Genomic DNA, 26563 nt, shown 5'->3' with positions numbered 1-26563 from the left:
CTGAGGGGTGCATGCCTGCTTTTGTCCTTACGGGAAAGATAGCTACATTCGTGGAAGCAGAGACAGGATGCAGAATGACAGCCATATTTACATCCAGGAACGGGTTTGTTCATAGTCCCGGTGAGAGAGGCAAAAGGGAGGAGATGAGCCACTTCAAGTAAGGATGGCTTGGAAAATGAAGGGAATGGGGGTGGCTGAGGGAGGCTGCCAACACCGCTCTGTTACAGAAACATCTTTACCAACCCAGGGCCCGCCTGAAAGCAGTAGCCTTCAACAGCCTTCTGTGTTTCAGCCTCACGACAGGACTTGCTCCGGTGCAGCTTGGATGATGGGCACAACCCCGTCACTGGCACCTTCGTCTGATGTTACAAGTCCTTGTGAAAGTTCCAGGGACATGCAGTATCTTACCAGCTGTCTCTTACATATTATCAGCTCTTAATCCCACAGCTCCCTATGCTAGGAGGGGCCTGGGAATCTTCTATGTTCAAAAACTTGGTAGCTGGGGATACATTCGCTGCACCTTTTCTTAGCAACATAGCCACATCGAAAAAGATGAAAACATGAATGAAAATATATGAAGATGATAGAGACTTGCCTCCTGACGGTCTGGCAATGCTTTCTTAGTGAGTGATGATACTCCACCAGGAGGCAAGTCAGACTTTGCTGGGTGGGGGAGGAAACAGGCTGCTGGGTCTTAGGAATTCACAGGGGGATTTGCTGACCCCAGATAGAGCCCTACTCTCTACAAACAAGACACTTGAGATAAGTTTGCTGCCCTACCCCCACCTGCCTTCTCCAGGCGTGTGGATTCTGATTGATGACTAGACCTTGGGCTAATGGGAAGCCTGAAAGGAGGGCGCCAAGCCCTTTTCTGGAATGTGGTCATACATACAAGCACAATGGCAATAAAAAGTCTGAAGTGAAGAACTCACACCAATGCCCACGTCTTCCTACTCTCCTTTTTGACTGTTTCCACTTTCCCTTGCTGCATGGGCAACTTGGAGGTGCAGTGACCGGAAAGAGGGGTGAGCCGCTGGAAGGAATAGTTTAGAAAAGTGTCCTGAATGCACATCATAAGCCTATTCTGCTGTGCGGAAAGGAATGTGCAGAAGACCCTCCCACCCACTGTTACTCTTCACAATGGAGTTGAGAGACTCTGCTGTCAGCTTTAAAGAAGTTAGCTTTAGGTAAGAACTTCACAGAATGCAGCCTTGACTTTCTAAGTATGCCAGCGACCCAGGTCACAGCTTCCCGTGTCTACTTTGACATGCTGACTCGTGGGGTGACAGTGCACAAAATCTCGCTGGACTCACAAGGACTGCATCATCCTCTCGAGATGTGCCCTTAACACAGGCTCCCACAAAAGGTTTGCAGCCAGGTCAGACACAGTCCTCAGGATCCATTCGCATGGTTGGCCAGAGTGATTCGCATTATCCAGACACCAAAAGCATTAGTGTGATCTCCTGCGTGCCACTACCGGGTCCTTTGGTTTTATGGCAGCCTTTCAGGTGCATTTTATGTATGTTTGATTCATTTTGTAAACGAAGACACCTGTAGGGCTCCTGTACACATGGGTTCTACTTCACAGCCCAGCCTTCCTGTCAGTCAGTCCACCCACAGACACGCTTTCCTCCTGCACAGTCTTTGGGCATCAAGTATCAGAATAGCTTTGAACGGATCATGAATGAGCACTGTCATAATAGCGCTTTAGGACTTGGGGTGGGAAGATGGGAGTTGGGTAAAATTGAAACAAAACCTGACATTTGCAAATTCCTCCAAGATCTCAAAAGCAAAAAGCAGCTGGATTTTTTTTCTCTCTTTTCCCCATCCTCTGGTTTGGCCTCAAACAGCAGAAGTGAAAGATGAAGAATAATCACAAAGGCTTTCTTTGTACTGTTACCTTCTAGACAAGGGAGACAACCTGGGAGACTTTTAACAATTCTAAGAATTCCTGGATGGATTAGATAGGCTCAGGATTCCACCGAGTTTCTGTAAAATGGCCACTGCCCACAGAAACTTACCTCTGGGGAATCACTGGCAGATTTGAAATGTAACTAAAGAAAGGAAGATGTTCCCTAACTGCTGGTATACACAGACCCAACTTCCAAATGGACACGAAATGAACAAATAAGATCTCTCTTACCCCATCCATGTGGATTCTGATATTAGGCACCAGCCGGAAAGAGCTGGACTGTAGAGCTCTGGGGTTACTCTTGCCTCTCCTGCCGTCCTGCGCGGTCAGCACACCAGGCCTGCGGAAGGAGCCCCCTCTCCCCAAGCTCTGCCCCGAGCGCACACCGTCTAGAAGACGCACGAGCAGCAGGTTGGCTGGCAGTGCCTCGATGCTGCAAAACACCAGGGTCCTGCATTCCGGACACCTCAGCTCCTTGTGGGCCTTGAAAATCCTCTGGAGACATGGTTTGCAGAAGGTGTGCTGGCAAGGGAGGACTTTGGCTGTGACATCGAGCTTTTCAAAGCACACGGGACACTCCAGAAGATCAAGTAACGTCAAATCATCCATTTTATTTTAACACTCCACTCTTGACCTGGAGGGGCAAAGTCCGCATGGTAGGGTGAGCTGAGCCGAGGGGGCAGATCCAGGTCTATCCTAACGGGAGCTTCAGAATTCCTGCCTGTTTGAATGAGGAAGGAAGAGAGGAAAAAAATGTGACTGCTCAGAGAGGTATATCCCACCTACATGGAGGCAGTGTCTCATAAGGCAGTTTGCAAGCACTTTGTTCCAGCACCCAAGTTTCAAATGACTCATTCTGATTCAGTGCTAGCAGGTATAAGGCTCAACTCCTGCCTGCTGAAGGATCTGAGGGAGCATTCAGCATGGTGACCGACTACTTACTCATTGCCTCTCGGCGTGCAAACAAGAGCAGAGACAAAACGGGCCTGCAGAAGAGCCCTCTCGGCCTCGAAGGGGGTCCCCCCAAGCCCCCGCCGCAGACAGTCAATTTCAGTTCCCACAGCAAGACCCCCATGGAACACAATTTCTGTGAAGCTATCTATTCCTCCTTCTTCCCCTACTTTTATCTGTTATCTGCAGCACATGCAGACAAGTTGTGTAGATAAGTTTATCTGAACCTCCTGCAGATGTAGAATTATTTCCTTCACAGTGCACTTTCCCCCATTATTTTGTTCTAGCACTGCACAAGAAAAACTCTTACTAGAAACGCATTTTCAAATTGTTTGCCTTAAGTACAGGCCAGGGTGCTTGGAAGCTTTTTTTCTTTTTTTCTCCTTCTCTCACTCCCTCCTTCCCTTTCTTTCTTTTTTTCTCCCTCCCTCCCTCCCTTCTTTCTTCCCTGATTATTCTAGCCTCAGAGACGATATTCCACCCACAAGACGACGTCACACAGCCTGTTTAGTTTCTTGGACAATTGTTCTCAGTTCCACCAGAAGCAGATAGGAATTCTGGATTGTGGTCACAACCTGCAAACATCCAGACAGAGCAGTGTATACAGGTGTGTGTGTGTGGTCTGAAAACATCCTTACTCCAGTAACAATTTCCTTTTAAATATCTGAAAAGAAGTCTCCAGTTGAGATAAGTCTCCCCGGAAGAGGTCACCTGTCCCTCACAAGTGCCAAATTTTGGGTGAGCACAATGCCCAGGAGGTTTGGCCGGAGGGTGGGTGGCCCCGCCAATAAGGGAAGCAGACATGACTTACGGGGATGAGAGATGGCGCCGTGCCCTCCTGAGACAACTCTCCAAAGATGTCAGCTCTGGGGAGACGTGCGGGGGGCCACTAACCTTGAGCTTGTAACCCCAGCTGTGTGCAGCTCAGCACAATCCTCTGATCCTCTGGTTGGCCAGGCTTCCTCCAACTGGCTTCCTTTCCCCCAAGAGCGGCTGCCACGCTTTGAAAACTTTAACAACTCTGAGTCTTACTCATTTCAAGGATCGCCTTACTCAGCCTTTGTTAACCCTTTCACCGCCTGGCAGCTAGCAGCAATTTCTGACTTCACTCTGCTGACTGATCCTTCCTTCATGTAACTGAGTTGATTTCTGGGAAAAGATTGCAGGGGACAAAATATAAGCCAGCCCCCAAGGCTAAGTATTTACAGTTTATATTTTCACTTTTCTCATTGTCTCTCTTATCCAAGAAGTTGAAACACAGCTCAGGTATAAACATGCCAGGGTGATTGTGTTTATTTTAAACCTTTATAAGGATTTGCTGAAAAGGTCAAACATATTAATGGCAGGCAGCTATAAGAAAGATAACCCAGTCACCTAAAAAGTACTGCTCCTTAAAAACCAGAGTCAGTACTTGAATGTGTGGATTTGAGACGGACTTCAGTGGTCTTTTTGCTCAATCTCTTTAAATAAATTTTTTTTTTAAATTTTTTTCAACGTTTATTTATTTTGGGACAGAGAGAGACAGAGCATGAACGGGGGAGGGGCAGAGAGCGAGGGAGACACAGAATCGGAAACAGGCTCCAGGCTCTGAGCCATCAGCCCAGAGCCCGACGCGGGGCTCGAACTCACGGACCGCGAGATCGTGACCTGGCTGTAGTCGGACGCTTAACCGACTGCGCCACCCAGGCGCCCCTCTTTAAATAAATTTTTTTAAAAAATCGTATTATGGTAGCACATACACCTCTTTGAAAAATCAATGCACAGAAAGGCTCTGAAAAAGGAAAAGTCTGGTTCCAGACTCTCTCCCTGCCAGTGCCTATTGGAATCTTTTCGCAGCACCACATAATACTTATATTTTCGTTTCCTGATTTACCAATAATAAAGTCACAGAGGTATTCAATAAAGCACATAATAATAATAATAATATTACTGAACACCATAGTAGCCCTTATCTTCACTAAGCACTGTTCTACCTTTACCTGTATTAACTCATTTAATCCTTTTAGCAACCTGGTAATTCACTATACTCTTCTTTACCCTCATTTGCAAAAGAGGAAACTGAGACACGGAGAGGTTAAATAACTCATTCCAGGAGTCACAGCCAGCAAGAGACAGGTGTTCTGTGCTTTTTACTACCATGTCATATGGTGATACAGCTTTAAGGGGAGGAGAGATGGTTGAAGGGAGCTAAACCTCATCTGAGATGGCAGGAAGTCAAAAGATAATGACCCAAACTGACCAATCAACTGCTTTTGCAGGTGAGACAGCTATGCCCACAGAGATCAAGAGATTCCTTGAAGTTGCCCAGTAAGTTAGGTAGAGCTGAGAGAAGAAACTGGTGTTTGTTTTTTTTTAAAACTATATCTTCTCTCTCAACTTAAAGATGACAGTTCTTTACTATGCAGAAAGCACTTAGCCACAACTCCATGGGAAAATCTTAAGAGAGGACCAAGAGGCCTGAGAACGGATGGTGATGGATTACATGTTTTACAAAGTTCTTCCATGTTATTTCTGAAAAAGCAAAGACGCATGGAAGCTCAAAACAGGAGGGGCTTTAGGATGGAGCAGACAAAGTCACATGTCTTCTGAGCACAGACACCAGATTTGAGTACGTGTCAATTTCAGAGACCATTTTCGAGTCTTTTTTCATCTCTCTTTTATGAAGGTTTTTTTGGGCTTCAGTGACATCAAATCCCATTCTGTTGCCTGTCTCCTTCAATAATTTCCACTTTTATAGGTTCTGTGCTCATCAGGAAGCCCCTTGTAGTCTGACACCCTTGTTCCTTGCTCTTTTTCCCACTTGGTAAAGCTGGGCCCTCTGCTCTGTGAGCTGCTCCACAGTGGCCTCACCCTCTAGAAAGGTCTGCTCCAGTGCCAGAACTCCTGCTGCAGGGGTGGGCAACATTTTCCCTCCTTCCCTCTCTTGTTCTTAAACACTCCACCTCCCTTAGATGTCCGTACCTGCACCTACAAGCACATGTACACACATAACTTGCATAAACATACATATAATCGTAACAGTAACTTTTATGAAGCACTTGCTATATGCCATGGACCAGCGCTAAGACTTCAAACAGATTGCTCATTAAATCCTCCCAACCACCCAATAAGATAGGTGCTGTAACTTTGCCAAGATTGCAGAGTTTACGATCTGAACTCAGGTTGGCCCAATCCCAGGGCCTATAAAGTTATGTGCATGCCGCAAGTATACTGATACATCTTTACTGTTTAAATCCATACACATCTATACATATGTCCAGACTGTACATATCAGCTGATCTCAGATCCACCCTAAGCCAAAATGATATAACCTGTCCAGTCTCATGGCTCCTCTATGCGACTACATAGTCAGTGGTCTCAAGTAACTTCAAACCCTCCCAGCCCTGACAAAACTCAAAAACCCAGTTCCATCCCAGGAAGGCGGGATAGATCCAGTAGGCTGTTCTGCGTTAGCTTATCTGGCAGTTGATGATTCAGCAGAATAGCAACGTGATGGGAGAATGTCAGGCACTAGTGAAGGACAGACAAAGTTTACACTGAGCAGGAGTGGTCTTCTAGCACCTCTCACATCAAACCCTGTAGGTGGTCCCCTATACCACCCACGGATGGGGTTATCTCGGTAGAAACTTTAGAAGCTTTTGAAGAAAGGGGAGACTTTTAAATGGGGATTTCATCCTGGCTTACCCAAATACTACCTTGGCGTCAAATCAGATGAACAAGTAGTTCCTCAAAATAAACAGGTGAATGATGCCTGCCTTCCCAGACTCCAGGCTCAGGCCACCACCTCCACTGCTCCCATCCCATCAACACTCCTTTTTATATTTATACTGTTACATAATGAGTACAGGCTGTACTTTTAAAATACCTGTGTGATATGTTCAGGAGTTTTCTTGCTGCTTATGTTTACAAGTATATGTCCATTTATGTGAAAGAAAGAAAGAAAGAAAGAAAGAAAGAAAGAAAGAAAGCCAATCTGATCATACTGCTACCCTGTTCACCACCTTTTAGTAGGTTCCCACTGACCTTAGGTAATACCCAAATCGCTTTTCTGGTGTGATCTGGCTCCTGCCTACCTCTCCTGCCTCAACTTACCCCACATCTCTCCTTCACTCACCCACACCAGTCCCACTGGCTTTCTCTCTTTACTGAGGAGTTCAAGGTTTTCTGCCATGAGGTATTTGTTGTGCTCTTCTTTCTCTGTGATTCACAGTTGCTAGTTACGCTCTTCCTCTCTTCCTACTTACTCTCCCCCACCCTTTGCTTTTTTTACCCCCTCCTCTGCAAGTTTTAGCTTAAATGCCACTTCCTCAGGGAAGCCTTCCTTGATTCTCATGACTAGAGAGTTTATCATCCTGTACTTGTCCTTCATAGCAGTTATCACAATCGTAATTTGGTAATTATGCTTTAATGATTTAATGCCTGATTCCCCAAACAGACAAGCTCCAAGAAAGCAAGGCACTTATGTGTCTTGTCACTGCTCTTTCCCTCAAACCTAACACAGTGACTGGCATGTGGTTGTTTAAACTGATAAGAACAGATACTACACTTGATCTTAGCCAAAAGGCCGAGAAGCGATCATGTGGTTGTTTAATAAATGTTTTTGAATGGTTTATTAATGAATGAATGGTATTCTCAAAAAAAAAAAACAAAACGTGTCTGGACAGATGTACAACAAACTGGTTTTTGTGTTTGTTTGTTTGTCTGACTAGGCTCCACGCCCAGTGTGGGGCTTAGAGTCACAACCAGGAGTCACGTGCTCTACTGACTGAGCCAGCCAAGTGTCCGCACCAAACTGTTGATAATCATTTTACCTTGGACACCTCTGGGGAGCCACTTGGAATATTGTTAGGCTTATCTCTTAGTCTAAGAAATTTTTTCAGATTCGGGTATATGCTACCTGGAAGTGTCTTTGCTCAGGACCCTGCCATACATCTCTTGCCTCCTGCCCTGCTGCTTCCCTGATGCTGCTGTATGGGATACCCTCAGGAGCTTGCTATACACCCACATATGCATGATCCAGAAGTGTGGACCACCCTTGACTAATGGGGAATCTATGGATAATCACCTTTCCCTTTCATCTTTTGGAGCACGAAGTTCTGAGATTTCATAACGCTCTTCATAAGGTTCTGTGGGATGAGTACCATGCATCCACTGAATGGCTAATGCAGTAATGTACCCCTGTACTGTCTCTTCCTCATTCTCTGTATCACTCCACCATCCCTAACCCTTGCTCTCAAATAAATTGCCCTCAAACAAGCAACCCTTTGTTTCAGGCTAAGATAGTTTCTTTCCAATTTAAAATTAGGTCACAAAAGAAGTATGCCTTTTTTGTCAGATTTACTTATTTATTGGAATTATAATTTTAGAGTTGTGTTATTTTCATTTGGCTGGCTCTTAACTCCTTGGTGGTCTCAGGCTCTTTGCCCTAAAGTTAATCATTTGTAAAGCAATCCATAAACCCACCAAAGGGGTTCAAGCAGTTAGAAATCTAAAGCATTGTAACAGAAGGGGTCAGGAGGACTTTCTTGACTTACTGGACTCTCTATGGCAGAGGCCAAGTTTTGTACTTCTTCGCCATCTTTCCTCAGTACCTAGTATAAATGTGGAAATGTTTTCAATATTTAAACGAAACTTCATTTTAATGTTCCTCTGATGCTAGGTTTGCCTCTGTGAAACCCTTTGGAAGTATCCAAGGAGAGGAATTATTGGAGGAAAATGGGAAGCTTTCCATTAGTGGAAAAATGGAGGAAAGCAGAATGGCAGAGTTTGAATGCCTATTAGATATTCTTTCCTTCTTTGAAAGATGCAGGCCCCAAATGAAGTTGATTGTGAAATTTCCTCCCCAATCAGGAGGATGTCAGTAGGTGAGCAGTGTACTTTAGGGTATTGGTATGCAATCACTAGACCCACAGTCAAATGACCCAAACTTCTAGCAAAGAGAACTCCAACCGACATTTTATAGAGATGACTTAAGGTCCTTAAGTTTAACGAGAAACCAGCAGTCAAGAGTATGGCTTTAAAGTCTAATAGACCTACTTTGAATCTCAGCTCTGCCAGTTACTAGATGGAACACTTGGTCAAATTACTCCATTCCTCTGTTCCTTGAATTCCTTATGTATAAAATGAGGTTACTAATAGAGCCTATCTCATTGGGTTGTTCTGAGGAGTCAGTGAAATGATGCATACAATAAATGCTTAATAGATGTAGGATTCTTTTTATCTTCTTTTTTTGCAGGCAGATCCTATAAGAAAACCAAAAATCAGATGGTTCTCCTCTAATCCAAACTAAACCCAAAGAAGAATATGCCAAAACATGTGGTTGGTCAGTTCTTTACGGACCAAGATGCTCTAACCCTGTATATCCCTAACTTCAGTCATTTGCATCCTATTCTTTATGCTGTTTACCATAGACACACATCGAGGCTTTCTCTTTGACATAATCAGAAGAGTGAAGGAGAAATTAGTAACTTCCTTACTGTGTGATTTTGTGTTAAACATTTTCTGTTGGGGTAACCCAGGCTTTGGGATACTCTCTTCTGTGTATTCTAAACAAATTACAAGCACTGTGAAGAACCAAAAGAAGGGCAGAGCCCTACCCATTTTATGTACCATAAATCGTAGTTCACCATTTGCACACCTGGGGAGGGATTCTTACTTATAGTTCTTCATCTTCATTTTTTTTTTTAATTTTTTTTTCAACGTTTATTTATTTTGGGGACAGAGAGAGACAGAGCATGAACGGGGGAGGGGCAGAGAGAGAGGGAGACACAGAATCGGAAACAGGCTCCAGGCTCCGAGCCATCAGCCCAGAGCCCGACGCGGGGCTCGAACTCACGGACCGCGAGATCGTGACCTGGCTGAAGTCGGACGCTTAACCGACTGCGCCACCCAGGCGCCCCTCATCTTCATTTTTAATAGAAGACATTAATCTACTTTTTAATTTTTTAAATGTTAGTTTTGAGAGAGGGGGAAAGAGAGAGAAAAAGGAGGGGGGGAGGGAGAGGAGAGAGGATCTGAAGTGGGTTCTGCACTAACAGCAGAGAGCCCAATGTGGGGCTTGAATCCACGAACCATGAGATCATGGCCTGAGCTGAAATCAAGAGTTGGATGCTTAGCCAACTGAGCCACCCAGGTACCCTGAAGACAGTAATCTAATAAACACAGTTGCATTTCTTCCTCTAAATGATTAGAAGGGAATCCTAAAGGCAATTGTGCAAGAAGGGAAAGTAGGAAAGTAAGTAAGAATGCATCTTACCATTCTGTTAATATTAAAATTCAGCTGGTCAGGGGCGCCTGGGTGGCTCAGTCGGTTGAGCGTCCGACTTCAGCTCAGGTCACGATCTCACGGTTTGTGGGTTTGAGCCCCAAGTCGGGCTCTGTGCTGACAGCTCAGAGCCTGGATCCTGCTTCAGATACTGTGTCTCCCTCTCTCTGCCCACCCCCCAACCCCCAACTCACACTCTGTCTCTCTTTCCTTCAAAAGTAAATAAACATTAAAAAAATTAAAAAAAAATTCAGCTGGTCAAATCCAAGTAAAATCTGTAGTAACTTATTGTATTGTGCCAATGTCAATTTCCTAGTTTTCATACTGTATTATATATAAGATATTACCACTTTATATATAGAAGCTGGTTAAAGGATGTAAGGGACTTCTCTGTACCATTTTTGCAACTTCTTATGTTCATAATTATTTCAAAATAAAAAGTTAAACAAAAAAAGAAAAAAGGAAACAAGTAAAAAAGATATACTCAAAACCCTGTAAATATGTCCCTACCCTTTGACCCTAAAATAGTACTTCTAGAAGTATATACTAATGTAAATAAATTTATACCCCAGTATGTTCCTCATATAATCACTTTTAATAGTGAAATGTTAAAAACATTCTTAATGTTCAACAGGGGAGTGTGTAAACAGTATATATATACATATGTGTGTGTGTATACTATCAAATATACATATACTATCGAGTATATATATATATATATATATATTTGATATATACTATCAAAAATGATAGTGGAGATGTATATTTATTTTAAAGTTAATTTATTTATTTTGAGAGAGACAGAGAGATGCAAGCAGGGGAGGGGCAGAGAGAGAGGGGAACAGAGGATATGAAGCAGGTTCCACACTGACAGCAGAGAGCCCAACGTGGGCTTGAAGTCACGAACTGTGGGATCATGACCTGGGCCAAAGTTAGACCCTTAACTGACTGAGCCACCCAGGCGCCCCTGGGGAGATGTATATTTAATGACATAAAGGACATTCATAATGAACTAAATACAGAAATTTATAAGCGGTATGAACCTAACTTATTTAAGAATAATACATAAATATATAATATTGAGACTAGAGGAATGTATGCAAAACCATCAGCAACAATTATTTCTGGCTTCTAGACTTATTAGTTGATTTAAATTTTTTCCATTTTGTTCATGTGTTTTTCTAATTTTTCTACAATGAGCATATGTTACTGGTGTAAAATTTTCAAAGATAATTAAGATGGCTGAAATCACTTTAGCTTTACTAAAACATTTACAACAGGGAGAGTTAAATCCAGTAACACTAATACCCTATGCATTACCACTGATAACACAGCCATTAAAAAGAAAAATAAATTACAAAGCTCCGAAACTGCTGTATGTAGATGCTAAGCCATAACAGATACTGTGCCTTACAAAGGGAAAGGGCTATGATCACTCCTAACTGGTCTTCCTCCTCTTCCTTTACTGTTTCCTTTCTGATGAAATCAGTAAATGTTTTGATTCAAAACCATGAGCAGGATGCAACCTTAATTCTTATTAAACTCGGGGCAAGTCTGTGCAAAAGCTGACAGTTTGCCTAGGCTATTGGGTAACCACAATCTTACACTTTTGATCACAGGTGGGAAAGTTGCAAAACTGAGTAATCCCCTAAATACCCTGATTAGTCCTAGATGTCTCTCTTCATAGATGGGGTCTGCTATGATAACAAATACATGAGAAGAAAATGTCTTTTTTTTTTTTTAAGAATTAGAATAATTTTCCTATAACTGACTCTAAACATTTGTCAAATCAATTAGACATTTCTTGAGCCCTGTGATGGTGTTAATTATATATTAATTATATAATATTATGTTATTTACTCACTTGGCCTTATAAATTGTATCTCTCTTCCACATAATCTCTGTTCCATAGTGCTGGAACCATCTCTGTATTGTTCATTTGTGCCTGACTCTCTAAGTGCTTAATAAATATTTGCTGAGTGATGAGGACGACTCATTTGTGTTTGGAATTCTTAGTGCATTCCTAGGGAGAAAGCCTGGGAATGCTTTGGAAACCCACCTCCAGTATTAACAATTCTGTGACCCTGGGTATTAAACAGCTTAAGCCTCATCCATAAAAGTGCTCTCAGTAATAAGTACTTCTCAGGCTTGTGGTAAGGAATACGCTTCCTAACATGTATTGGTACCACTTAGAAAAGTGTCTGGTGCATAAAAGTTGCTTGAACGATACTAGTTGACGATATCTGAATTCATCTTTTTGTCCTGTGATTTACCTTTTTTCTGTGATTGCTTCTAACTTAATATGGTGGTTAAGAGCAGAAACTCTGGAGTCAGAAGGTCTGTGTCATCTTATTAAATAACAGTGTGACCTATAGCAAGTTGATTAAACACTCTGTACTTGGTTTTCTCATCTGTAAAACGGGGATGATAATAATAGCACTTACTCCATAGGATTATTGTGAGCATGTAGTGAGAAAATGCTCATAAAATGCTTCAAAGAGTGTGACAGAGAGTAAGTGCTCAGTAAAGGTCAGCTATTATTCTCTTACCAGGCCTCTTATTATCTGTCGTTTTGCATCTAAAGTATAGTTTCAAACTGAGCCCAACTCCTGGTTTCTTTTCCTGAAGGAGTTATTCATTCCGATTTAGCCATGATATGAAAGTCAACTCAGAGTAGCTGCCTAGAGGCTTATATGGTTTGGGGCACTGCAGCACCCTGCAGAACTTTCAGAGGGGGTGGGGCTGGCTATTATGCTGGAATAAATAATAACAATTAACATTATTTTGTGCCAGATTCTGTGCGAAGAACTATAACCCTATTATTACTCCCATCTTCATAGATGAGGAAACAAGCATAAAGACAGCATTGCCCTTGACAGTGCTTGGGGAAGTCAGGCTTGATGCCCAGGCAGTCTGCACTTCTAACCTTCAAGACATCCCATGTGCTGCATTTATCATAAAAAAGAGGCTATTTTAATCAATACTGTATTGCAATTTTGACTGCAGATTTTTATCTTTACTTCCATTCAGAAGAACCCAAACCTTGGAAATATAAGCGGCCTGCACACAGTAACATCAGGTTAATCTACTAGAAACAGAAAGGGAAATAAGCCTGAAATACAAACAGAAGGAATATCAGAGGGTACTTCCTATTTATTTATTTATTTATTTATTTATTTTAATGTTTATTTATTTTTTTTTTTAATTTTTTTTTTCAACGTTTATTTATTTTTGGGACAGAGAGAGACAGAGCATGAACGGGGGAGGGGCAGAGAGAGAGGGAGACAAAGAATCGGAAACAGGCTCCAGGCTCCGAGCCATCAGCCCAGAGCCCGACGCGGGGCTCGAACTCACGGACCGCGAGATCGTGACCTGGCTGAAGTCGGACGCTTAACCGACTGCGCCACCCAGGCGCCCCTTAATGTTTATTTTTGAGAGAGAGAGAGAAAGAGAGGGAAGGAGACAGCATGTGAGTGAGTGGGACAGGGGCGAAGAGAGAGAGCGAAACACAGAATCTGAAGTAGGTTCCAGGCTCTGAGCTGTCAGCAAAGTCCAACGCGGGGCTCAAATTCACAGACCGCGAGATCATGACCTGAGCAAAAGTCTGAACGCTCAATAAACTGAGCCACCCAGGCGCATCGGGGGGGGGGGGGGTACTTCCTTTTTAGATACAATAATAAGAAATGCCAAGAAAACTAAATCAAAACTGGTCAAATATACTGATTTATTATTTTACCCAAATATATTTGGATAAAAGTTTGATTTTTAATAACAAATGAAAAATCTCATAAATATAACTAGAGCTGTTAGCTCATTTTGTTTTTCAGGCCCCAATTTATGACAGAATTAATTTGTCAGCCAGAATCCTAATATATATTTGTCCTGTGAGGTCTAGTTCTCCATTCACAGTATTATCTCTGTAGTCGTTAGCCAGGGGTAGAGTAGGAGTATACGGGTATGGGTGTTGAAGAAGAGGGCTCCAATGGTGGACATTTCATCTCTCGATGCCACTCTTGAACCTCAACCACTCCTTATCCCTTGCTTTGGGCTAAAAAAAAGTCTTAGATTCTAAACCAACTTCAGCATATTGGCATTATCTATTAACATTTTATACGTGCGTCCCTTTGACTCAGTAATTTCCCATTTAGAAGTTGATTCAAGAGAAATGCCCACAAGATATGCAGAGTTACAAACAAGGACATTTATTGTTACACTGTTTGTAATTGAAGACAAACGGAGCTGACCCAAATATCCAGCAGGAAGAGACTGTGCATGTACCATAATGTAGTCATAACAGAGGAACAAATAGGTAGAGTTGTGTATATTGACATGCATATAACGGAAAAGAAGATGGTAGGCGGTGCTCATATTATTCACAATATTATAGAAGGGCTTCGTAAGGAGAGACATTACAAACTCAGATGCATAAGGGGGCCAGACTGGTTTTATAAACGGGTCAGGTGGGGACTGTGACAACCTTGAAAGCACACTCTATGTGAAACCAACTGACACCACTCAGCCTCAGCTATTCTTTGCTAATGGGTTGACAGAACTTGGATTCTCCCAGAAAATCTATACATCATGGTCCTGTTCATGCTACTTTGTGATAGTCTATTTACCTCTCTTCCACCTTGAAAGCTCCACGAAACTATTTCAGTTACATGAACCTCCTGATTTTTATTTTGTGGCAACCATTAGAAATATTAAAAAACATATATTCTAAGTGGTCATCTGCAAACTAGATGTGTCTTGCAGGCTCACTGCCCATCAACCTCTAAAATACTCTTACCAATGGCCCTCTCTGGGGAATCATGTTTTGGGCCATTATCAGAGTGGGGTCTTTCACTGTACCATCTATACATTGCTTTATATTTGAGGGTGTTTGGGTTTGTTTGTTTAACCATGGCAAGAACCAGTTTATTGGTCCAGGAGAGAGGCAAAGGATGTATACAATGAAGAGTGAGGGCTCAGGCCTCCCCAGTGACCTAGAAATTCATTCCTCTACCAGGTCCTGGAGGCAGGCCTTGTATCAGTGGAGGAGAGGGAGAGTGGGTGGCTGTTGGAAATATGGGGTCCACAGCGTTCTCCAGTAAGGAGGCACCCCCTAATAGGTCCATGTCTAACAGGGCCCTGAGTCACGTGGGAACAACCGTGAGCATCACAAGCCTCTTGATCCACACCTGGTCCTGGGGCCATGACTTCCCCATGAAGAAACAGAGCGTATAGCTTGGGGAGTGTCCACTTCCTTGGATGAAGACAATCGGATCTGCCAGGAAAGGGCTGTGGTCAAACATGCTTCCTTACTTGTTCCTAGTGACCTCACCATTGGCCTGTGACCACTACCGGGAAGGAGCTTCTCACTCACAGCCCAGCTGATCTGGCTGGCAATGCCCCAGCCTCTGTGGCCAGAGCTTTTGGCTTGCCCTCCACAGAACCAGCTTCTCCTCCCCACCCACCCTGCCCTCAGGGAGCCCAGCACAAGCCTCACCTGGCAGGTCATGGCCCCATCAAGGGCACCCCAGGTCTGGCAGTCTTATTAGCTGCCCAGGCCATGTCCTATCCTCTGCTTCTGACCCCACCAACCAAGGGCTCCTAGGGCAGAAGACAGTCGGTGGAAGACATGGGGGCCAGGGGAGAAGGCGGTAAAAGGTGGGACTTTCACTCTGAGCAGCTGCAGCAGTGACACGCAGGGGGAGACTTTGAAGTGTAGAGGGCCCATCGCCCTGGCCCCGGCCCCTCCTGGCACTCACCTTCCTCGGGCTCCAACAGCCTCCTCAGGTGGGTTTTCAGTGGGTTCCGAGTTTGAGCAAATAGCAGAGATGCCCAAGTTGGGGCTCAGCAAGAACTGAGGGTGGTGCTCAGGGGCCACAGGTAGGCCCGAAGGCCTCGCATCTGGGAATGGGGCCAAGACCATGTCACTCAGCAACTCTTCCAGAATGTTCTGCGGGGTAGCACAGGTACTGCTCTGCCCTTGTTGTCTGGAGAGGTATCTGGTTCAGGAAAGTCCCCAACTCCTGAGGTGACGAACTTGAAGAACTGGCCCGCAGGTCGTGGGGGTCCTCACTGGGTCCTCGGCTGAAGCCTGCGCTCTTCAGCCTTCCGGGGGAGGGCGGACCGGAAACTCCTTTTCCGGGGCGAAGGGTCAGCGTGCAGGCTCTGCGTGTCTCGTCTGGGTCGGGGCCTGGAAGAGGCGAAGTCCGCCAGCCCAGGGTCCTGCACCCAGCGGGGCACCCAGGAGGTGCGGATGTGGACGCTCCTGCGGCCCCGGGCCCGCCAGCGCCCCTCCCCCTCCTCGGCTGCGCCTCAGCCAGGTAGGATCCTCGGCCTTCCCCACGTGGGGGTGGGGGGGGGCAGGGCGGGGGTGTGGGGGTGGGGGGGCAGGGCGGGGGTGGGGGGGGCAGGGCGGGGGTGGGGGGCTGGCCCACCCAGGTCTCTGGACTCCCGGCACCTCTCCGAGTCGTAGGTGTGCACCCCCTTACCCGCAGCAGAGCTCTAGCGCGGTGGGGCTTTCTTGTCTATTGCTTGTATAATAGTCTACACGTGTATAATAAAAAAATACGAATGCCGAGAGCACATTTACACTGGCCTATACTAACAAGGTCTGAACCAAAGGGAGTTTCCAGATTAGTTCAGACTAAAAGCAGTTTCAGGAATTTGACCTAGCTTTGGTTGTGTTACCGACCTCAAGAGTCTTGAATTGGGGGTGGGGGGCGACCTGGATGGCTCGGTGGGTTGAGCGTTGGAGTTCGGCTGGGGTTAGGATCGCCTGGTTGGTGAGTTCCAGCTCCGCATCTGCTTGCTGCTGTCAGCGCACAGCCTGCTTTGGATCTTCTGTCCCCCTCCCTTGTGTCCCTTCCCCTGCATGCATTCTCTCTCAAAAATAAACATTTGGAAAAGAAAAAAAAAATGGGGGGGCGTCTGGGTGGCTCAGTCCATTAAGCGTCTGATTTTGGTTCAGGTCATGATCTCACGGTTAGTGAGTTTGAGCCCCACATTGGGTCCCATGCTGACATTTCAGAGCCTGGAGCCAGATTGGGATTCTGTGTCCCCCTCTCTTTCTGCCCCCCCCACCACTTACCCATTCTAGCTCTCTCTCTGGCTCTCAAAAATAAACATTTACACTTGATCTTAGCCAAAAGGCCAAGAAACGATCAAAAATAAACATTTAAAAATTAAAAAAAAAAAAGAAAAAAAAAGAATCTTGATTTGATGGATACCCCTGGGCTCATCTAGATACATCTAGATAATGATAATGGGCTTATCTAGATAATATTTTGGACTAGGGTTTCTGTGGCCTTGAGATACTTCTGACTATGTTGGACTATATGAGTTTCTGGGGGTGAAAGTAGCATCTTAAGGATATACTGAGAGGACAATCACATCTCTCATTTCCAAGGTGTATCCTGAGCTTGTGGGAAAATGAATAAGGGATCATCATTCATTAATTTACTCATTCACTTGTTCATTCCACAAAGATGCTTTGGGTGTTTACCATGCACCTGTTTGGCTTTGGGCCACAGATGCCTTCATGGAGCTTGCGTCGTTGAAAGTGTTACCAAAGTAAATAGATGATCACAAAATAGGGTGAAAAGTAGTGTCGTGAGGGCCAGCACACCGTGTCGTGAAGACACCCCCCTGGAAATCCCTAAAAAGGTGGCACCTGGGCTGAATTTTGGGGGATAAGCCGGAGTTGGAGTCAGCCTGGTAAAGAAGAGGAGGTGGGGATTCCAGGTGGAGAGACCCACAGGTGTGAAGGCGTGAGGGCAGGAGAGAACTTGGGATCTCCTGGGAACAGCCTGTGTTCTGTATAGCCAGAGCACGCAGTCTGGGGTAGGGCGGGCTTCAGGACTGCAGGGTGGGTCGCCATCTGATCACAAGTGCTTACGAAGTAGTCTGGGATGCCTGGGCTCTATCCTAAAAGCAGCCCAGAGCCAAAGACAGATTTTAGGCTAGGGAGATTTGGGAACTGTTTTATATATTTATGTCAACACATATTTTCGCCCAGAGTTTTCACTTTATGTTTCCTCGATTTTATGAACCAAAGGGGAAAATACTGTGTATTTAAGCAAGACAGAGAAGTAACTTGTTTTTAAAACAAACAAACAAACAAACAAACAAACAAACACACCTCTGGGGCACCTGACTGGTGCAGTTGGGAGAGCATTTGATTCTTGATCTCCGGGTCATGAGTTGAGCCCCACGTTGGATGTAGAGATTACTTAAGAATAAACTTAAAAAAAAAAAAAGAAGCTCTGCAAACTGATGGCTGAGAAATTGTAGCTTCTAAGTTTTACACCTTCCTGTGCTCTTGGATTTTAGAGACATTTCATGACATGGCATACACAGCCCACAAGTTAATTAAGCCATCGGCTTAGAAGGTTGTTGGTAGATTCCAAGCCAGTTTCGAGGGTGTGTATGTATTCTCTATGGGGAGCTGGTTAAAGGCATCCATAACATTATGATAATCCTCACTGAATATTGCTAGCGTTCCAACTGGTATTTCATGTCATTCCTGGCGTCCTTACCCACTAAGGGCCTTGCTTCCCTGGAAAGGTAGGTGAATACTCAATTAATAGGAAGAGCATAAACATGTTCAATTTGGTGAGAACTTGACTTCCCTGTCTCTCAAGGTGAAAGGGAAAAGTCTGTGGTTTTTGAGAGGAGGGAGGGGAGGGAGGAGCAGACTGGGGTGACTGATGACGCTATGAAAGCCACACAATTGCTGTCAAGGTGGTTTTTCACCCCTGGAGCAGGGTGATCTCATTTGCTGCTGCATATGCATTTATCCTTGGTTTTCTGGTCTTTTGGCCATGAGGATATGTGTATCTGCTGAATGTGTGAGTGTGTTCCAGGGAGGCTGTGACGATTTTAGAGACAGACTAAGCAGGATTCAGATTCTTTGCAACTTGCTTAAGCTGTGAGAGCCCGGCACGGTTGCTCTCCCTCCCTGATCTGATTGCAGCATGCTTACATGGCATGGGCTTTTGTGAGAATTAAATGAAATGAGATATGTATGTGTAGCGACTGGCATATAACTGATGTTCCATAGATGTTAATTTCTTTTGCAACCCTGGACTGAAGCTGCCTTTAATTGGTTTCCAGGGGACTAGCCATTTGTCTCCTTTACTCTCTGTCACGCTTCCTTTTCACGGGTAGGGAGACACATTTAGGGTACTCAGAGGGACCTGCCTTCCAGTCCTCGTTACTACTCACTTTGGATAGGTGACTCCGTACTTTTGTGACTTAAGATTCCTCCTCCTCCTCTTCCTTCTTCGTCTTCTTTTCTTCTTTGAGAGAGAGAGAGGGCACAAGTGAGTGAGGGGCAGAAAGAGAGAGGGGGAGAATCCCATGAAGCACAGATAGAGATTGGGGGGGGGGGCAGAGAGAATGAAGTGGGGCTCATCTGGGGCTAGTGTTTTACCCAAAGTGCGATGAGATGTAGATTCCTTCCCTATAAAATGGGAACAGTAATGCTTGATGTTTCTGTACCTTTCTACAGTCTTTGTGAGGATTCCGTAAAGTAAGGCAGGGTTCTCAGACTTTAGAAGGCACCAGAATCATTCATTTAAAGCTTGTTAAAACAGATTGCTAGACTCCCTCCTCAGGGGTTCTGATTCAGTAAGTCTGGGGTGGGGCCTGAAAATTTGCATTTCTAACCAATTCCCAGGCAGTGCTGATGCAATAGTCCCAGGCCACACTTGGAGAACAGTGCCTGCCACACATTGAACCCAGATGGATATGAGCGACTGTCACCCATTGTCTTTTGGGGCAGGAGTGATCCTATAGACACCACAAGATGGCTATAATTCTAAGTTTAGGGTCCTTATTTTGACTATGTGAAATAATTGTTTAATTTAGTGTGTTTAGGGGGTTAGAATTTAGAAGTCATTTCTGTCTAAGGTATCCATGTGACTCAGACACAGGAATGAAGGGCCCAGACTGACCAGGTCCCATTGGCAGTTTTATCAGTCTGGTCCCCTTGAAGCATGCCTGGACTCAAAAGACAAATTCCTGGAATATTCTCCTATTGCTTTCTACCAGGTGTTGAGGACATGTTTGGGGGGAACTGGGGAAAATGACAGGAGACTTCCACACGCCCGAGTCTCCTTTGGTCTTGTATAAAAAGTCTCATTATCCTCAGGGTTTTTAAGTCTGTGAAGGAAGGATCTTCCCACTGAGGAAATCATAGGCCCCGACTCTTTTATTTTAGAAGGTGGATGGCAAAGATTAGGGGCATGGTGACACCCCTGTCACTTAATGAGCAGTCTGAGTTACAGATCTAAAATTAACAGCTTCTCCTCCTCCCTCCCTCCCACCCACCCAATACTTAAACTCTCCTTTGTCATTGCTTCTCAGAGCCCTCAGAGTTGCAAGAAATGTTGCCCGGATCCCCAAACCTTCAAAAATGGCCAGGCGTGGGGCTCAGTGTTGCATTAGGGTTAACATTCTAGGTCCTAGGGGCTGATAGATGGGGCCCATCTCCTCATTTTGTGGCTTGGAGTGTGATCTCAGCAAGTGACCTTCTGAACTCCATTTTCTTATCTGAATTGAGGACAGTAACAGCACTCATTTCAAAGAGTTCTTGGGAGGGACAATTAGATAAGAATGTGAGGACTCAAGGAGTGACAGCTATTGTTACTGTGGGGGGATTTTTAAGAGTTTGGGCACCGACTCCTGCATGCCGTCCCTGAGCTATCACTTTTACAGAGTTATCCAGTAGTATTCATTTGGTTTGTGGGGCCTACCTAGACTCTCAACTTTTCTTCATTTGTTTATAAAGCTTTGGGCCACAGGAGAAGGGAGAAAACCCTTCGCATGAGGCCTGGGGAAAGACATGGGGACACGGACGGTGGCAGGTTCTGTGAGGATCCCAACCCTGCCTAACCCTGAGAACTTCTTCTCAGTCCCTGTGAAGAAGGGTTAGAGCCATGAGCTGAAGGATCTCTTCTCACCTGGTGATATGGGACACTCAGTGGCTCCAAGGCCAAGCAGACAGAATGCAGAGCTGGGGAAAGGGGTGCTTTGAGAACCTAAGGGAACCCAAGTCTCTTAGCAGTCCCAGGAGGCTGAATCCTTGGTGGCACAGCCGGGTGTTCATAGCAGCCACGGCGTTCATGGGAAAACAAGGTAATTCCTATAGAAACCCGTAGGTGGGTAGGACGTAGGAATGAATATGAGGGGGTTGTTCCGGGGTTCTCCCTCTAGATGGGGAGAAATCCATAATGGGGGCGGGAGGGACTGCAATTATACGGGTGTGCATAGGTGAGGTGAGGGACGTTTGGGTGATGTGGCTGAAGCATGCTGCAGAGTGCTGGGTACATGGTGAGCACCCAGGAACCAGTCATTATTACTAGCTGTTCCCTGACACCCTGCTCTCTCCTTGTGCCCACAGGGCAGGGCAGTCTGAGCTGTGAGTATTGGAGGACGTGAGAGCCCTCATCCCCTCACAGACCTCTTTGAAGGATGCAGAGTGGGATGTTAACCCTATTTCAAGTTGATTTTCTCCACCAGAAGCATGAAGTATCTAATTTTGAGAGGAAAGAGTAACTTTTTCTTAGTTGATAGGAAGTATTGATGGTCCTGGATGGCTTTGAGGAACAATAGATTTGAGTCAGAAGACCTGGGTTCAAGTCCTAGCTCTGTTATCTTTGAAATGTGAGGCCACAGGCTAATTCTTTAATGTCCTCATTTGTAAAATGGACAAAACTGCCTGTCCTGCCAACAGATAATCAATGTAACAATGTTTTGTAAATGGTCACGTTCTGATAAGGCAGTTAAGGAAAGTGGTTTTGGTGTGGCTGATGATGTCTTCTAGGGCTACTGGCCTTCAACGAGGGGATGATCTCTTATTCCGAAATGAAGACGAATGAGGGAGTTTGGGCATGGAACCAAATGAGGGATATAGACATATTTTGGGATATTCTTGGGTATTCACTACCTACTCCTAAGGCTGGTTCCCAGGACATGAGCCTAATAGTCTTACCGGAATGTGTCACTGGGCCAAACCTGAGGACCTGACAGGTTCCCCTCCCTCCCCCCCCCCCCCCCCTTCTGCTATGGCCATGTATGACAGTCTACCTTCCAGGCTGGGAACTTGTAGGCTGTTAGCCCAGGGCCTGTAACACAGCAAGGTTGCCATCAGGGTTCACAAAATGACTCAGTAAGTGAATGAGCGCTTGGAAGATGTGGTTTCTTTTTTTGGATCACGCTCCTTGACTATATTCTGCACACTTGCTCTCATTCTCACACCTCTTCACACCTCATCAAATATCCTCAAAACTGTGGATACAGACTTGAACATGGAAACACCCCTACTTGGGTCTAAAAAGCAGGAATACCTGAGAAAGAACAATATGAATTGCTTTCTTTCCAGAGCCATTGGTGCCTTGGGGATCAACTTTGGGGAAGAAGGGAGATTTGGGAATTGGTTGCTGGTGACGGGATGGGGTGGGGTCAATGGGCAAAATCTGTGGAGAATGTGTCTGTCTTAGCACAATACCGTTTTGTAACTTAAAAAAGAGATGTAGATTCTAGGGACTTCCAGTGTTTTCTGAAGGCTTTTATGATTTTAAGCCAGGGCACATATTAATTTTTTGCTGGTTTCCGTTGTTGTTCGCATAACCTCTTAGAAATGGTGATAACAATGACATCAATGAGGATGTGATTGAGGGCTTGCTCTGCACCTCCCCATGCATACTTTGTCTCATTTTCCGCAACAACTCTGTAAGATCGGTTATAATCTCCACCCCATTTAACAGATGAGGAAACAGAGGTTCAAGGGGTTAAGTGATTTCCCCAAGGTAACATAATCAGTCACCTTAATTTAAATTATATTCAAATCCTGGTCTGATAGTTGCATCCATGTCCTTCTTCACCCCCTTGAACTAACTTCTTCAAGAAGTGTAAGGTTTTGGGGCTCCTGGGTGACTCAGTTCAGCTTCTGACTTTGGCTCAGGTTATGATCTCATGGTTTGTGAGTTCCAGCCTGCTTTGGATCCTCTGTCTCCCCCTCTCTCTACCTTGCCCTCTCTCTCTCTTTCTCGCTCAAAAATAAACATTAAAAAAAGTTTACGGTTGTCTCTGAAGTATTTTCTAAGCAGTTGAAATAAAGCCCTTCACAATGTAGATTGTGTTTCCTTGACAAGAAGGCCTCCCCCTCCCCAGTACATCCCTTCAAGGGCTTTTTCAGACAGTCCCCCACCCCGGAGTTCAGCCTAGGGCCTGGGGGAGAAAATGGGACAAGAGAACAATAAAACGAAAGATCCCAAGGCCTGTAACCGATCATGACTGAAACACACTTTCCCAGCTTCACAGAAATGTCAATCTGAATCTCTTTGTTCTAAAAGTTCTAGTTTCACAAAGCATCAATTTCCCCTAATAATAAGCCTTTTTATTCTTCATCTAATGATGCAGCTAGGTCTTGAGAATTCTTATGATCTCTCTTGCTCATCCAGGATGACAGGTGCACGCACAGTGAATTTATCACTTCCCTCCTTTTCCTTTACCATCATACATGATTTCCACCCCAGCACAAACAGGGGTTCTTAGCAGCCCCCCATATCCTCTGCCCCCTCGCTCTCTTACAGCCATGCACAGCTCTGAGCTCTCTGCTCAGCACCATCAATTCTCCATGAATAAGCTTGTCCTATTTTCTTTGCCCACCCCTCCACGGTGACTCTTGTGTCAGCTGAGTGTACTGTGGGCACTTCCTCATGGCGGGGGGGGGGGGGGCGGTATTTTTGACTGGTTGTATGTTTGAACTAACATCACTCATGAGCTCTGTTCCAGGCACACTCTGAGAGCTTTGAACAGATGATCTCATGTGCTGCTCACAACACCCTGATGAGGTGGGTCCTGATAGTAAACCCCCTGTACAGAGGAGGAAACTGAGGCATGAGCAGCCATCCAAAGACACAAAGCCCTCTAAGTGTCTAGATTCTGGAGACTGTCTTAACCACTGGGATTCACTGGCTTGGGGTTGTTCTGGAAACTTCTATGTGAATGTTGGACGGTGTTGAGCATAATACCTGGCTTTTGAAGTTTTCAGCCCAAAGGGTTCTAGAGAACCAATGTGGACAATAACCTTGAAAAGGTCAAGCCAAGCAATAACAATGACTATAGAGGTTTACAGAATAGCCATAGACCATTTGAAATTACCAAGAAATGACAGAAAGCAGGGCACAGGAATGGTAGTGGGAAATGCCCCTGCTCCTGCCTCCACCCATCATCACCTGCAAGACCTTCTCCCAGTCATCTGCATCTTCCCTCCCCTTCTGTCTTGTAGTGGCCATCCCAAGGTAGCTAACAGGCCCTTAGGACAATTCTCTAGGTTTCAGGTACATCAGTAGCACTTAGGGAGCCTATCTAAAATGCAGATTCTGTAAATTCTGATTCAAGAGGCCTGAGAAAGTGACCCATAGTTTTTCATTCTTACTGTGCACCTCAGAAGGTCCTAATATAAGAAGTCTCCAAACCACTGTTTAAAGTCACCAGTGCTGTTTGGATTACAGCGTTAGGGGAAGGAAGCAAGGAGTCCATTTGGTCCATGGCCTGGCTTGGCCTCGAGCACTCCCTCACGGATGGCTGTGAGCATAACTAGTCTTGTGACCCCATTGTTGTTGTTATTTACCTCTGCTGCTGGGGAGGATCCAGCTGAGTAGCTCTTCATCTTGATCTGTTCTGCTTATTGTGGGAGCTCAATAATATTTGTTATTATTTTTTAAATCTTCTTGACTAGAATCAAGACTTTTGTCTGCTGGTCTGAGATATCCGACCAGGGGATTACCTTACCTTTGAGTCCACATTTAGACCTACTGAAATGATTGGGGAAGAATAGGGAAGGGATGCTGCACGAAAGAATGACAGCTGCTTGTTTAGGTGTGGACACAACTGAAGTTGCCCCCACACTCAAGTTTCCTCTGATTGATTTATGCTGGAAACCTCACCTCTCACAGGAGGGTTTTTCCCAAGAAGAGGAGTGGCCACCCTTCCCATCCCAGATACGATCTCCTGCCAGGCACTCCCAATTGTTGCACTCATTTTATGGCCAAATCAATGTCTAGTTGCCTTTAATCACCAGCCCCATCAGGTTAGTAATAAATCTCTGAACAGGTTTTGCAATTAGTTACTTGGTTTTTCTTGGTCCATATCATGCTTCTAAAACCAGTACTCATCTAATGTCCACATTGGCTATAGGCTCGACTAGGGCAAGAAACACATCTATCTTGAGAGGCTCACTCAGTGCCTGAAATATACAAGGTGTTCTGCAAATGTTTGTTGATTACGTGATTATAGTTTTATAAATCCACAGGTTTTTTTGTTTTGTTTTGTTTTGTTTTGTGGTAGCTGCCACCAGACTCTGTGGGGCTGGATAGGTAAAACTACAAATAAAATTTCATCTCGGACAAAAATGAGAAGATTTAAGGCATTTGTTTTAATTTTTCTGTAAAGCTAAATTTATGTTGTGTAAAAATACAGCCTATTCTGAGACTGTGTTCTTCCTAATCTGTGAGTATTAAAATTACCTTTATTTTATGAGGTGATGGTAATAGATGTGCCTGTATTGATAGAACTGACTCCCACCCTGTTCTTTTGAGGAGGTTCCCACATCTTCTGCCTAGATAACTGAAGCAGACTAGTTGACTTGTCTAGGTGACTCCAGAAGTAGCCTTCCTGAGTCCACTCTTCCCCCTGATCTATCAGGACTTCTCATGACAAACCAGAGAAGTTGATCCTAGCTTTCACTCTCTTGAGGTACTTCCTCAAATATAGAAAGGCTTTTTAAAAGACGATGGGTTTAAATCTAGTGTGTTCTCAGTCGGATCCTGGAACAGAAAAAGAGCACTAGTGGAAAAACTGGTAAAATCCTAACAAAGTTTGTAGTTTAGTTCATGGCAATCTACCAGTGCTAATGTCTTTGTTGTGCTGGACGTACCATGGTTATGTAAGATATTAATAGAAACTGGGTGAAGAATATAAGAAGGCTGTATTATTTTTTGTAACCTTTGTATGAATCTAAAATTATTCCCAAATAAAAAGTTTATTTAAAAAAAAGATAAATTCTCACAGTCTTGTGTGTTAAACAATCCAGTTGACTAGAGTTAGACTTTAAAAATGTAAATCAGAGGGGCACCTGGGTGGTTCAATCGGTTGAGCATCCGACTTCGGCTCAGGTCATGACCTCGCGGTTTTTGAGTTCAAGCCCTACATCAGGCTCTGTGCTGACAGCTCAGAGTCTGAAGCCTGCTTCAGATTCTGTCTGTCTGTCTGTCTGTCTGTCTGTCTGTCTGTCTCTGCCCCTTCCCTGTTCACACACTATCTCTTTAAAAGAATAAACATTAAAAAAACTTTTTTAAAATGTAAATTAGAGCCTATCAGAATCTTTCTTAAAATCATCAATGGCTTCTCATTGCTCTATGAGTAAAATTCCAAATCCA

General features: G+C 44.6%; 1 protein-coding gene and 2 pseudogenes across 8 annotated transcripts in view; all 3 read right to left on the bottom strand.

Annotated features, from left to right (window-relative positions):
• Positions 1-16395, bottom strand: part of SH3RF2 (SH3 domain containing ring finger 2) — a 140308-nt gene extending 123913 nt beyond the window's left edge. For 5 of the 8 annotated variants that reach the window (XM_047871922.1, XM_047871975.1, XM_047871959.1 and 2 more), the window contains exons 1-2: positions 3675-3860; positions 2144-2633 (exon numbers count right to left, since the gene is read on the bottom strand). In XM_047871922.1, coding sequence (XP_047727878.1) covers positions 2144-2521 — 378 coding nt within the window. In that variant the 5' untranslated portion in view covers positions 2522-2633; positions 3675-3860. Of the gene's footprint in view, positions 1-2143; positions 2634-3674; positions 3887-15877 lie in introns of those variants that run through there. The other 3 variants (XM_047871949.1, XM_047871929.1, XM_047871984.1) reach the window with 3 other exon arrangements.
• On the bottom strand, positions 7233-7439 carry LOC125147648 (uncharacterized; annotated as a pseudogene).
• Positions 15121-16041, bottom strand: LOC125164319 (interferon regulatory factor 3-like; annotated as a pseudogene).
• Positions 16396-26563: the final 10168 nt, after the last annotated feature.

Source organism: Prionailurus viverrinus, chromosome A1 (genome assembly GCF_022837055.1).
Source record: "Prionailurus viverrinus isolate Anna chromosome A1, UM_Priviv_1.0, whole genome shotgun sequence".
Classification (NCBI taxonomy): Eukaryota; Metazoa; Chordata; class Mammalia; order Carnivora; family Felidae; genus Prionailurus; species Prionailurus viverrinus.
This window is presented reverse-complemented; position numbering and strand designations above follow the sequence as displayed.